At 41.0% G+C, this 14,291-nt stretch overlaps 1 protein-coding gene across 2 annotated transcripts in view; it reads right to left on the reverse strand.

The window, feature by feature from the left end:
- Positions 1-1,275: 1,275 nt before the first annotated feature.
- RIBC2 (RIB43A domain with coiled-coils 2) overlaps positions 1,276-14,291 on the reverse strand; it is a 28,972-nt gene continuing 15,956 nt past the window's right edge. For both annotated transcript variants that reach the window (XM_007502603.3, XM_007502605.3), the window contains 2 exons: positions 4,924-5,090; positions 1,276-1,427 (listed from right to left, as the gene is read on the reverse strand). In XM_007502603.3, the coding sequence (XP_007502665.1) occupies positions 1,346-1,427; positions 4,924-5,090 (249 nt within the window). In that variant the 3' untranslated portion in view covers positions 1,276-1,345. The remainder of the gene's footprint in view (positions 1,428-4,923; positions 5,091-14,291) is intronic.

Genomic DNA, 14,291 nt, shown 5'->3' on the forward strand with positions numbered 1-14,291 from the left:
CCTTGCCAAAGAACAAATGACAATCTCCAAACAGTGCTTGATCATATCAGATTCAGGCAGCCCCCCTAAGATAGCCACGTTTTTGTTCTGGCCATTTTTCTGAAGGTCTGAGAGGCCCCTGTCCCCGAGGATATGCTGCTAAAAAGCACTTCAGCCAGAACTTGAACCCAACACACCCTGAGCGGCTGACGAGAAAGGAGAGGCTGGGCTGCCCCCAAAGATCATCTTCAGTGTCTGGAAAGTCCTTCTCAACACAGGCTCCATTTACATGGACGTGCCAAGGGTAAGAACACCACTTGGGCAGGGTCCTGGCTTACCTCAGGCCCGAAGAATTCCAAGCTTTTCTCTTTGCTTCAAGAAGCTTTAGAATCACACAATTGGAGCCAAAGGCCCCATGCCAGACATTGGGAATCCTTTCATAATTAATGCTGAACCCCAGGACCCCTGAAGCGGGGGAAGGACAGAGAGCAGAGCAGAGCACATCTACCTCCCACCTCCCATGGGGGGGCACAGGCTGGTCCCAGGACCCACCCAGGGCAGGCCCTAGAGCTAAACAGGACATTGTCAAGAACTGAGGCTGATCTTGGGGGTATAACCTGAGCATTGGGGCTGGGTGCTTACAGGGAGAAAGGATTTTACTCGATCTTCTTGGTTCCAAAGGCCCACAGATGGGTTCCCATAGAACACTGTGCCACATACTGCTGGCCATCACGGCACAGGGCTGCTGCAATCAGACTCTGGCTGCCATGTCTTATTTCTGAGACCTGGGACAAGACACTGCCCATCCCTGGGACTACAAAATGGGGGGTGGGGGCCGATGATTTCTGAGCTTCCTTCAAGGAACATAGGAGTCTGTGGTCTTCTCATCCAAACCCCATCCCTTAGTTGCCAAGAGTACCCCAGGAAGGAGAAAAGAGAGCAAGCTGGGATAGAGGAGAATCTATTAAAACAGGAAAAGTCTGGGCTGGGAGGGGCCTTAGAACAAGTCACACAGGGGAAGAGAGGCGAAGCTGGGACTCGTTTTGGGTTCTGGCTACTAGAACCTCTTAATTCAGTTTTCCATTCATTTATTTGACTAACATGGACCCACGGTCCCTCTAACATAGTGTTTCTGGTGCTAAGGAGGCTGAGCTCCAGGCCTGAGTCTCCTGAGTCTCCAGGAGAAAGTAAGCTTCTCCAGGAAGCCCACTGAGGTTTTGGGAGACTAGTCCCCAGGCCACAGTACAGCTTGGATAGTCCCAGCCTGGAGAGATACGAGCAAAGGAACAGATAAGATTTAAAAAAAATTTTTTTTATTAAACTCCAATATACATAAACCAAAACATTAGTGGCTATATTTTCTTCCTTATTTACTAGTTGTATTAAATTGGGTGAAATACTGCTCAGAGGGGCAATTTCTGTAGACTTCCTCATTAAGATAATCATTCCTAGAGTAAAACAAACCAGAGAAAATGAGCAAGTAGCTAGGTTTTCTGGAAAAGGGCAAACAAAATACAAATCGACCAACCAGAAACTAAAATACCCTCATATTATGTGGAGTTATTGCAAGGACCTGGAGGATAGTTCAGCCTTTTCCCTCCCTCTAAGCTCAACTAAATTTGTTTCAAAATTCTTACAGTGTGGGGGCAGCTAGGTGGCTCAGTGGAGTAAGAACCATACTTAGAAACAGTAGATCCTGAGTTCAAATTCAGACACTTCCTAGCTATGTGATGCTGGGCAAGTCACTTAACCCCCATTGCCTGACCCTTAACACCTTCTCCTTGGAATCAATACACAGTATTGATTCTAAGAAAAAGGCAAGGATTTTAAAAAATTCTTCCAGTGAAATGGGTATTTTTGGATTTCCCTAATGTCATCAGACTTAGGGACTCACCTTGGGATATTGGATAATTCAAGGATTAACATCCAGTGACAAAACTGGGACACTAATGTATTGCTGTTGGAGTTGTGAATTGATCGAACCATTCTGGAAGGCAATTTGGAATTATACCCAAAGAGCTTTAAAAGAATGTATACCTTTTGATCCAGCCATAGCACTACTAAGTCTGTATCCCAAAGAGATACCAAAAAATGACCTGTTTGTACAAAAATATCTCTAGCTGCTCTTTTTTGTGGTGGCAAAGAATGGGAAACTAAAGGGATATCCCTCAATTGGGAGATGACTGAACAAATTATAGTATATGAAATACTTTTGTGTTATAAGGAACGATGAACAGGATGGTTTCAGAAAGAACTGGAAAGACCTACATGAACTGAGATGGAAGAGAAATGAGCAGAACCAGGAGAACATTATAGATAGTAACTGAAATACTGTGGGAAGATCAAATGTGATAGATTTTGCTACTAACAGCAATGTAACAACCCTTCACGATTCTGAGGGGAAAAGAATGCTATCCACATCTAGAAAAAGAACTTTTAAGTTATCACGTGCTTATTTGGGTATATGTTTTGGGGTTTTGGTTTTATAAGATTATTCTCTTACAAAAATGAATAATATGGAAATATGTTTTGAGCGATAATATATGTATAACCCAGACTGAATTGCTTATCAACTCTGGGAGGAGGGAGGGAAGAGGGGAGGGAAACAACATGAATCATGTAACTTTGGAAAACTTATGTGTTAATTTGTTATTGGAATGCAATAAAGATAAAATGAAAAAAATTTTCATTAAACTTAAGAAAAAGAATTAACATGCAATTTTCATTTTTAAAATATTGTTGTCTTTTTTATTTTAATTTTAAATTTTTTCCATGGTTACATGATTAATGTTGTCTCCCTCTCTTCTTCCCTCCCCTCTCTCAGAGTTGACAAGTAATTCCACTGAGTTATACATATATTATCACTCAAAACCTATTTCCACATTATTCATTTTTGCAATAGTCATCTTTTAAAACCAAAACCCCAAATCATATAGCCATATAATAAATTAATCATATGTTTTCTTCTGGATTTCTGCTGCCACAGTTCTTTCTCTGGATGTTGATAGCATTCTAAGTCCCTCAGAACTGTCCTGGATCATAGCATTGTAATTAGTAGCAAAGTCAACTACCTTTGATTGTCCCACAGCATTTCTGTTACTATGTATAATGTTCTCCTGGTTCTGCTCAATTCACCCCAGTTCAACATTCAATTTTTAAGCGATTGTATTCATTTGCCCTGATTTTTCTTAGTTTATTAGTATTTTTTTTAGGTTCCTGTCATATCTACAGAGTCCACTTGGTAAATTACTACCTTGAAATTTAGATAAAAATAACAGAATACTTGAGTCAGGACTGGAAAAGGTCTGGGAGCCCAAGAGAATATTAGAGCTGGGAGAGACTGTGGAGGCTAGAACAAAGAATACAAGTGCTAGGAAAGACTTTGTAGCCTAGAACAGGGAATATTAGGGCTGGGAGAGGCCTGAAAACCTAGAATAGAGAATGTCAGAGCTAAGAGAGACCTTAGAGCCCAGAACAAAGAATGTAACAGCTGGGAGAGACCATGGAGCCTAGAACAGAGACTGTTATGCTTAGAAAGACTTTAGAGAACAATTAATCCAGGGACCCAGAGGCAGTAAACTAGGTTTTTGTTTTGAAATGTTCCAGGAGAACTGGTTTCCCTTATGATCTGCTTTGCCTTTCACTTCATGCTTTGAAAGTGTCCTATCCATACCACTATGGTCAAGATGAAGACTGACCAAGTCCTCTTCCCAAGGTATCTATCCATCTCCATGGGAACCTTTCTTTCAGTAACCCTGTTCAAACAACCATAGCAGCTGAGCCCTTTCCCCTTAACAGGGGTGTTTGTGTGTGTGTTGGGGGGGGGGGGGCGGGGGAGGGTTGCACATACTATCACTCCAGCCTGAGGACAAATCCCTTCTCAGCTCCTTTCCACCCTCAGGGCTTAGCACTACAAGACTAATCCCTTTCCCCAAAAGTAATTCTGTCTCTCCACTGGGCCCCCTAGACTAGCTAGAAGTTCTCCTAGGACCCTCCTGACCCATCTGCCCGATTCATATGTTGTTGCTGGAGGTCACAGAATCCTAGAGGGGGTATTTAATCCAACCCTCTAGTCCTTACCAAAGTCAATGGTGACAATGTTGGGTTGGGCATCAGAAGACCCAGATTTAGGGGCCCCTCCAGGCTTTTCTCTCCAAGGTAAAAACTCTACTTCCTTCTACTGATACCCATATTCCTAGGTCTCCAGGTACATCACTATCCTCAGAAAACATACTTGTCAGTTCCTTTCACATACAGTGAGGTGCCCAGAATTGAACTGGATTCTCTAGATGACATCTAGTCAGATCCTCCTCTCTCTTACCATAGCCCCAAATCTCAGAAGTGTCTTTGGAGGGGAGGTAGGTTAACATTACTCTATAGACTTATATGTAGCTTGGAGTTCACAGGATCCTCAGTACTTTTTAATGAGGATTTTTGTCTCCCCTTCCCCAATCTTGTCTTGAGGTTAATTTTTTAATATCAAAGTATTAGACTTTTCTTACCAGTATAAAGGGGTCAGATGGCCCCAAACCACATGAAAAACACTAAAAGGGTTTCTTTTGCCCATTGTTAAGACTGTAAGCCCCCTGAGGGCAAGGACCTCCAGCTGATTCATCTCTAGACCTTTAACTCTATTGTTAACAATCCCAAGAGGAAGGGAGAGGGGGAGGTATTATAAGTGTCCTTATTTTATAGGAACTGAGGCTCTATCGGCATAAGTGATTTAGCCTTCATGTCAGAAGCCAGGTCTCTTGTGCACTTTGCCCATTATCTCTACCCTACCCCCAAGTCTCTGTCCCTCTCTGCCTAGAAGGTACCAATGGGTGGATGGATAGGATGGATGAATGAATGGATGGCTGGAAGGATGGGATAGCTGCATGTATGCATTTCTAGATCATCCCCCAGACATACATATGTGTTAATGCCTCCCTCTTGCCTACTCACAGGTTTTTATGCTCCTGTGCCAAGTTCAAGTTCTTGTTATCCATATCCCTGCGGAGCTCCCGGTTTTGCCGCTGCTGCTTCCTCTCTAACAGAATGTTGACTCTAGCTGCCTGGACTCTCTGCCGGTCCCAATCAAAGTCTCGTTGCTTCTCTTCCTCTTGTAGCCTCTACAGGGAGAGATGAGAGCTGGGGCCAGTTTATCCCAGACATCCAACACCCATAGGAAAAGGAGATATGACCAAGGAGGCTAGGCTGGGCAGTAGAAAGAATGTTCCATTTGAAGCCCAGCTTAGTCCCCCTCTCCTTGAGTGATGGCACTTTGAACCAGTCCCTTCCCCTCAACTCTCGACTAGAAAGGTTGAACTAGTTAAAAGTTCTCAAAACCCCCACAGATCTTGAGAAGATCTTTTCTACTCCTCTTTCTTCAGTGACTTTGATGATATCCTCACAGTGCCGGTCCAAGGTGTTGGCTTTCATTTTATTTGCTCCCTTTTGCAGTAAGAACATGTCAAAGGGCTTCCTGTGCACCCCAGTCTCCTCAGGCAGCAGCTCTTTCTTCCTCAACACAGTATGATTGAGTCTTAGATGCTTGTCCTAGAGAACATCCTTGCCTTCCTGGGCCTAACTTCACCTCTGAAAACTACCTTTCCTCTAGCATAACTCAAGGATGGCCACAGAATCCCTCGAAGTCCCTATTGTTGTTACTTCAATATCCAGGGCTTGCTTAGACCCCCCAATAGCAGTAACCTGATGGTTTCCAACATCTTTCAAGAAGAGATTAAACGGTCACTAATGCTAAGTGTTATAGACATGTCATTATCAAAGGATATGAACAAGCAATTCTCAAAAGAACAGCTAAGTATCCATAAACACATCAAAGAATTCTTAAAATCTCTAACAATAAGAGAAATGCTAATGAAAACACCCAACGTTTTACTGCACATTTTGCAAATTTGCAAAAATGGCAATACTTAATGTTGGTGGGATATAATAGGTATACTGGTACATTGTTGGTGGATCTGTGAAATGATACCATTTTGGAAATCAATTTGGAATTATAAGAATAAAGTAATGAAATCATCATTGATAAGAAGTCTCCACAACAAAAAATAAGCATATAGAATTTTAATTTTATAGCTCTTCAAGAAACACTAAGATAAGCAGAGTCAAGATGGCGGCGTAGAGGCAGCGAAAGTTCAGACCTCTGAAACCTTTCCTTACCAATTACAAACTAAATGCTCCTAGGGGACTGAAAATCAAACCTAACAACAAGACAGAACCAAGGAACCCTCCTGCTGGAGGGTACCAAAAGGTAGCCCCCAAAAGCCTGGATTCGAGAACACTCGGGTCTAAGGGGAAGGAAGAGAGGTCCCGGGACCCCTCTCCCACCTAGGGAGCTAAGCCTCCAATGGCAGCTGGAATCTCTGGGCAGGCAAAGGCGCTGGTCTGGAGAGTGTACCTTGTGGGCAAAGCTGTGCCAGACTCAGAGCATCAAACAGGTGGTGGAAAAGAAGTTAGAGAAGAAGCACAGAGCGCAGAACAGGAAACCTAGTTGCAGCAGTGGAGACACTCCATATTGCCACTCCCCCAGGTTTTGGCCTCAGGGCACATCGAGCTCTGCAACTCAGCCTGGCTTAATCTCCTCAAAGCTTTCAGATGGCAGGGAAGCTCAAGTTCCAACACCTCTCCCCCACAGACTGTTGGACTTCATCCCATCAAAGCTTCCAGAGGACAAGGAAGCTCAAACTCCAAAACCCCTCCCCCACAGACTGCACTGAGAGATTTACTGAAAAAACTCCGAAGGGCGAAGGCTGACAGAAAAGCGCAAACCCACAAAAAAAAAATAAATAAAATAAGAGAAGCAAAAGGGCAGGCAGCTGCAGGGAGTAAAGAAGGGGTAAATATGAGCAAAAAAACAGAAAAACAAAAAAGAAATTACAATTGACAGCTTCTATATAGGCAATGAACAAAGAGCAAACAGAGCAGAGAAGGATGAAGGAACACCAAACAAAAACACAGAAAGTCCAGAAAACTGGATACAGGCTGTGGTAGAACTCAAAATACAATTCAAAGCACAATTAGGAGAGGCTGAAGACAACTGGGAAAAGAATCTTAAAAGTAAGATAAGTGGGGACTTCTGGGTAAACATGGCTGCAATCTAGATGCGAATTGCTTCCTCTCCCCCAGCACCGAACAAAATAGCTCAATACCTCAAAAGAGCATAAAAATTATCCTTGGAAGAATGGGGGGACTCTCCAGAAGGCCACAGCAACGAAGGCACGTGGGGTTTGAACATTTCCACACTATAAGAAGGAGAAAAAGCGTGCACAAAAACGTGAACTGAACTATCCACTCCCACCTCCCCCATGGAACCAGAGTAGGGGCCAGCACGCTCACAGGAGACAGCAAGTGAGTGAAGAGCTTCTGTGTCTGGGGGGCACACCAGAGTCCTTGGGATATAACAAGGACTGCCAGGGAACTACCCTCAGGGTGGTTTCACTGGAGAACCCTGCCCACTGGAGAACGCCCAGACTGTGGGGCCCTTGCAAACTGCGAACACTGTGGAGACCCTAGAAACTGTAGAAACTGCCTGAGGCCAAAGCTCCGTTCCTCACTGTACTGAGGGGGGGCACGCCAGTGTCCTTGGAAACTGACAGGGGCTACCAGGGAACTACCCCTCAGAGCAGTATTACAGGAGACTCCTGCCCACAGGAGAGAAGAGACCACAGAACATGGGGGCTAGCCAGCACACTAACAAACTGCGGGAGTCAGGGAAGAACCAGCCTGAGGCAAAAAACATCACCACTTAAATCCACAGAAAACCCGCCCATAACACCCAGACCTCTGACCAAAAAGGAAAGGAAAAACCACCAAAGGGATGGCTAATAGTGCCCAAGATCAACCCTCCAAGAAGAAAGAGAAAAAAGTGACTATTGAAAACTTCTATGGAGGGAAAACCCAGGCTACAGAGGAAAAAGAGGATGAAATTCAAACAAAATCAAAACATGCCCCCCAAAATGGAAATTATCCACAAGCTCTGGAAGAACTCAAAATGGAGCTTAACCAAAAGATGGAAACCTTCTGGCTAGAAATATGGGAACAAATTCAGAAAGAGGTCAACAGCCTGAAGGACAAGAACTCAAAATTGGAGAGAGAGCTGGAAGTCTCAAACAGAAGGGCAGACCAAAGTGAAAAGCTAAATCAGTCCTTAAAGATCAGAATTAAGCAACTGGAAGACAATGATCTTGCAAATCAGCAAAAATTAATAAAGCAAAGTCAAAAAATTAGTAAATTAGAAGAAAGCATATCTCACTGACAAGGTGACGGACCAAAAAAACAGGGGAAGGAGAGACAACTTGAGAAACATTGGTCTACCTGAAAAAACCAGAGATAAACAAAAATCTCGATGCCATACTACAAGAAATCATCAAAGAAAATTGCCCTGATGTTCTCAAGCAAGGGGGCAAAATAGAAATAGAAAGGGTTCATAGAACACCTCTATACTAAATCCCCAAAAGACAAGCCCCAAGAATGTAATCTCCAAATTCAAGAGCTTCCAAGCCAAGAAGAAAATCTTACAAGAAGCTAAGAAGAGAAACTTCACATACAGAGGAGCCCCCATAAGGATCACACAAGACCTAGCAGCAAACACACTAAGAGACCGCAAAGCCTGGAACACAATATTCAGAAAGGCAAGAGAACTGGGTCTTCAACCAAGAATCAACTACCCATCTAAACAGACTATATACTTCCAGGGGAAAGTATGGGTATTCAACAAAATAGAAGAATTCCAAGTATTTGCAAAGAAAAGACCAGAACTCAGAGGAAAGTTTGACATCCAAACACAAACAGCAAGAGAAACATGAAAAGTTAAATATGAAAGAAAGGGAAAAGGAGAAAAGTGTTTTTTTTTTCTTTTATTCAAACTCTCTTCTATAAGGGCTACAATTAGATCAAACATATATACTAACATATGAGGGAAATGTTATATGTAACTTTCAAAAATTGTGTGCATTAATACAGTAATCAGAAGAATCACTCATAGAGAAAGATCAGGGCATTAACATGATTTGGAGGGGAAAAAAAACAAAAAGAAAAAGGGAGGGGGGATCAACGATGGTACAAAGATATAGTTGAAGAAATAGAAATAAATTAAATAGAATAATCTTTGTCACACAAGAATAAACATGGGAAGGGGAGAGGAAGAATTCTCTTATAAGAAGGAGAGGAAAAGAGTGCTAATTCTTATTAATTAAACCTTACTCTCAATGAAATTAACTCTGAGAGGGAAGAACATCTAGATCCATTAGGATCATGAATTCTATCTTATCCAACAGGGGTAAGGGATAAGGGAAAACTAAGTGGGGCTAGGGGGAAGGGAATACAAAAAGAGAGGGAAGGAGGGGGGAGGGAAAGGGAACTAAAAGGGAGGGGCCAGAAAGGGAAGCATAACAAGGGAGGGGACTAGAGGGACTGATTTAAAGTAAGCCACTGGTTTAAAAGGTTATAGCAAAAGAAGAAAGGTCAGAATAAGGGGAGGATATCAAAATGCCAGGGAATTCACAAATGACAATCATAACACTGAATGTGAATTGGATGAACTCAACCATAAAACATAGACGAATAGCAGAGTGGATTAGAAGCCAAAACCCCACCATATGTTATCTTCAAGAAACACACATGAGGCGGGTAGATACTCACAAGGTCAGAATCAAAGATTGGAGTAAGACCTATTGGGTCTCAACTGACAGAAAGAAGGCAGGAGTTGCAATCATGATATCTGACAAAGCCAAAGCAAAAATAGACCGAATTAAAAGGAATAGGGAAGGTAAATACATCCTGATAAAGGGGAGTATAGACAATGAGGAAATATCACTAATCAACATGTAGGCACCAAATGGTATAGCCCAAATTTCTAATGGAGAAACTAGGAGAATAGAAGGAGGAAATAGATAATAAAACTATACTAGTGGGAGATCTGAACTAACCACTATCAAATTTAGACAAATCAAATAAAAAATAAATAAAAAAGAGGTAAAAGAGGTGAATGAAATCCTAGAAAAATTAGAGTTAAGAGATATATGGAGAAAAATAAATAGGGACAAAAAAAGAATATACCTTCTTTTCAGCAGCACATGGCACATTCACAAAGATTGACCATACACTAGGTCATAAAAACATGGCATAGAAATGCAGAAAAGTAGAAATAATTAATGCAACATTTTTAGATCATAAGGCAATAAAAATAATGATCAGTAAGGGTACATGGAGAGCAAAATCAAAAATCAATTGGAAATTAAATAATATGATGCTCCAAAATCAGTTAGTTAGAGAACAAATCATAGAAACAATTAATGATTTCATTGAAGAAAATGACAATGGCAAGACATCCTTTCCAACCTTATGGGATGCAGCCAAAGCAGTACTCAGAGGAAAATTCATATCCTTGATATTAACAAATTAGGGAGGGCAGAGATCAATGAATTGGATGTGCAAATCAAAAAATTTGAAAGGGAACAAATTAAAACCCCCCAGAAGAAAACCAAACTAGAGTCTAAAAATTAAGGGAGAAATTAATAAAATTGAAAGTGATAGAACTATTGAACTAATAAATAAGACAAGAAGCTGGTACTTTGAAAAAACAAACAAAATAGACAAAGTACTGGTCAATATAATTAAAAAAAGGAGAGAAGAAAAGCAAATTAACAGTATCATAGATGAAAAGGGGGATCTTACCTCCAATGAAGAGGAAATTAAGGCAATCATTAAAAATTTCTTTGCCCAATTATATGGCAATAAATATGCGAATCTAGGCGATATGGACTAATACTTATAAAAAATACAAATTACCTAGACCAGCGTTCTCAGCCTCTCAATTTGTAGCAATAAGAATACATGATGCATATCAGGTATTTACATTCTGAATCATAACTATAGCAAAACTACAGTTTTGAAGAAGCCACCAAAATAATTTTTTGGTTTGGGGTCACTGCAACATTAGGAACTGTATTGCGGGGTCACGGCATTAGAAAGGTTGAGAACCACTGACCTAGACTAACAGAAGAAGAAATAGAATTCTTAAATAATCCCATATCAGAAAAAGAAATCCAACAGGCCATCAAAGAACTCCCTAAGAAAAAATCCCCAGGGCCGAATGGATTCACTAGTGAATTCTATCAAACATTCAAAGAACAGTTAATCCCAATACTATACAAACGATTTGACATAATAAGCAAAGAGGGAGTTCTACCAAATTCCTTTTATGACACAAATATGGTACTGATTCCAAAGTCAGGCAGGTCAAAAATGGAGAAAGAAAACTATAGACAAATCTCCCTAATAAACATAGATGCAAAAATCTTAAACAGGATACTAGCAAAAAGACTTCAACAACTGATCTGGAGGGTCATTCACTATGATCAGGTGGGATTTATACCAAGGAATGCAAGGATAGTTCAATATTAGGAAAATCATCTACATAATTGACCATATTAACAAGCAAACCGACAAAAATCACATGATTATCTCAATAGATACAGAAAACGCCTTTGATAAAATACAACACCCATTCCTATTGAAAACACTAGAAAGTATAGGAATAGAAGGGCCTTTCCTAAAAATAATAAACAGTATATATCTAAAACCATCAGCAAACATCATCTGCAATGGGGATAAACTATAAGCCTTCTGAATAAGATCAGGAGTAAAACAAGGATGTCCATTATCACCTTTATTATTTAATATTGTACTAGAAACACTAGCAGTAGCAATTAGAGAAGAAAACGAAATTGAAGGTATTAAAATTGGCAATGAGGAGACCAAACTGTCACTTTTTGCGGATGATATGATTTACTTAAAGAATCCTAGAGAATCAACCAAAAAGCTAGTCGAAATAATCAACAACTTTGGCAAAGTTGCAGGATACAAAATAAACCTGCATAAATCATCAGCATTTCTATATATCTCCAACCCAGTTCAGCAGCAAGAATTAGAAAGAGAAATTCCATTTCAAGTCACCCAAGACAATATAAAATACTTAGGAATTTATCTGCCAAGACAAACACAGGAACTATATGAACACAACTACAAAACACTCTTCACACAATTAAAACTAGACCTAAACTATTGGAAAAACATTGATTGCTCATGGGTGGGTCAAGCTAACATAATAAAAATGCCCATCCTACCCAAACTTATCTATTTAGTGCCATACCCATTGAACTTCCAAAAAACTTTTTTTTACTGAATTAGAGAAAACCGTAACAAAGTTCATTTGGAAGAACAAAGGATCAAGGATATCCAGGGAAATAATGAAAAAAAAAATAACAAAGGAAGGTGGCCTTTGTAAATCTTGAAATTTCTCAGACTTGTGAATGTTAAAAATTTCCACATTGAGGAATCCTCCATTGGAACAAATTCCCTACTGGGAAACATTCCCCATTTTGATGTGAGAACTCACCAGGATCAGAAATGAGAGGACCTCTACTCCACCCGTACTTAAGACTGCTTTAGGGGAGAAAAATCCTTGCTATGGGAGGACCTCTACTCCACCCATACTTAAGACTGCTTTAGGGGAGAAAAATCCTTGCTAAACAATGAAAGTACTTGGACCCATGCTTATAATAAGGCAAGGAGTTCTTTGAGCCATGCCTGTTTTTTAGAATTGATACAATGAGATGCTAGTTACCTAAAAGGGTCGGGCAAGTTTTCTCTTAATGAGATTAGTTGACTCAGCTGTGTTTTCACTGGTTCAGACTTACTGAGGAGATTAGTCGACACAGCAGCATTTTTTCTGGTTCAGACTTACTGAGGAGATTAGTCGACTTAGCAGGAATTCAGATGGGCAGTCCTTTGGAAAACATCTACAGTGATTGGTAGATGTAAGGACTTAGGGGAGGTAACATAGGAGAAAAACTCCTATATAAGAAAAAGCAGAATCTCTTGAGAAAAAAAATCCTTTTGGAGGATCTCTGATGAGGATTACTTGGGAAGAATCTCTTGAGAGAGGCTCTGGAGAAGGGAAGCTCTTGGAGGACAATCTCTAAGGAGGTCTCGCTGGAGATTCTTAATACACAATGCTACTCTGTCCCTACTATCCTTGTATCTCTTCTGTTCCTCCTGAGTGAGGTATGAGACATGCCACCACTGGGTCCCATCCCACCAACTCTTGGCCACAGTTACCAAGCCAAAAGCCCTGCTTGGAATAGGATTTTTAGTCCAGTCCATCTGTCATCCATATTGGTTACTTTGGACAGGGATATTGAAGCTTTGGCTGTTGAAAGTTCTCCATCTCCTAGGAATTTCCCATCCACCCTCATTCTCTGCCTCCTGGGCTGAGCCTGTTCCCCTCTCAGCTTTAGGCTTGACTTACACAGATAGAGAGTTCCCCCTCTCCCCACCATCCTGATTCAAAGCAAATTTGTTTTTTTATTGCTTTATGAAGAGCAAATCCTGGGAGTCATCCTTGACAAGAGCCTCTTGATCAAGAGCCTATATGATGGAGATGGGGAATGGGTAGTAATAGAAATGAAACCCTCATATTCCGAAATCTTGCATTTCTCAACAGTTAGCACTAACTAAACATAAACTGCAGCATTAGTCAAGCATAAATTGCAAGCATTAATCATTAGTACTGGTACAGTAATATACTATACTGGGCCATAAGTCTAATCTGTTTTATTAATTACTCATATTGTTCTTTATTTACCTTGGTTCTGAACTGTTAGGACCTTACTGCATCCCTCTCTTCATATTCCCATTCTAGGACAGCAAGACTTCTCCTACACTGACAAATGATGACAAAGTGAACATTGGGGGACTCTGGCAATCCTCCAAACCTGTACATGGCTCCTTATTTCCTATGATGTTTCATAAGGATGTGTCAAACCCCAAAACACACCTCCACCTGAATTTTGCCATGCCCATTTTCAAGGGTTTTTCAGGAGAAGAGATTTCTCTGGAATGGAAGATGACAGCTCCCAAACCCTAATAAATAAGCAAACCCTGATACACACTTCAGGTAGTGACTCCACACTTGGGATTGCTACTCCACAGATGGGGTTTGCTACTCTACTACTTACTGAGCTATTCCATCAGCCCAGGGCAATGAAATCTACCACCTGGGCCTGCTCCATCAGCTCTGGGGCTACTCCATCATCCCTGGGCTAATGGAACTACTACTCCCCACCTGGAGAGCTGATATTCCATCAGCTCCAGGGAAGGCTACTCTATTAGCCTTCTCCCCTCCCCAGTCCATCAGCCCTAAGGCTATCTGATTAACCCCCAGACCACCCCACCAACTTTGAGGCCATTTATACTACTTAAAACCTCTTCTTCTTCAAATAAAATTCTTTTCTTACTTCTGGATT

The sequence above is a fragment of the Monodelphis domestica genome, chromosome 5 (genome assembly GCF_027887165.1).
Source record: "Monodelphis domestica isolate mMonDom1 chromosome 5, mMonDom1.pri, whole genome shotgun sequence".
NCBI classification, from domain to species: Eukaryota; Metazoa; Chordata; class Mammalia; order Didelphimorphia; family Didelphidae; genus Monodelphis; species Monodelphis domestica.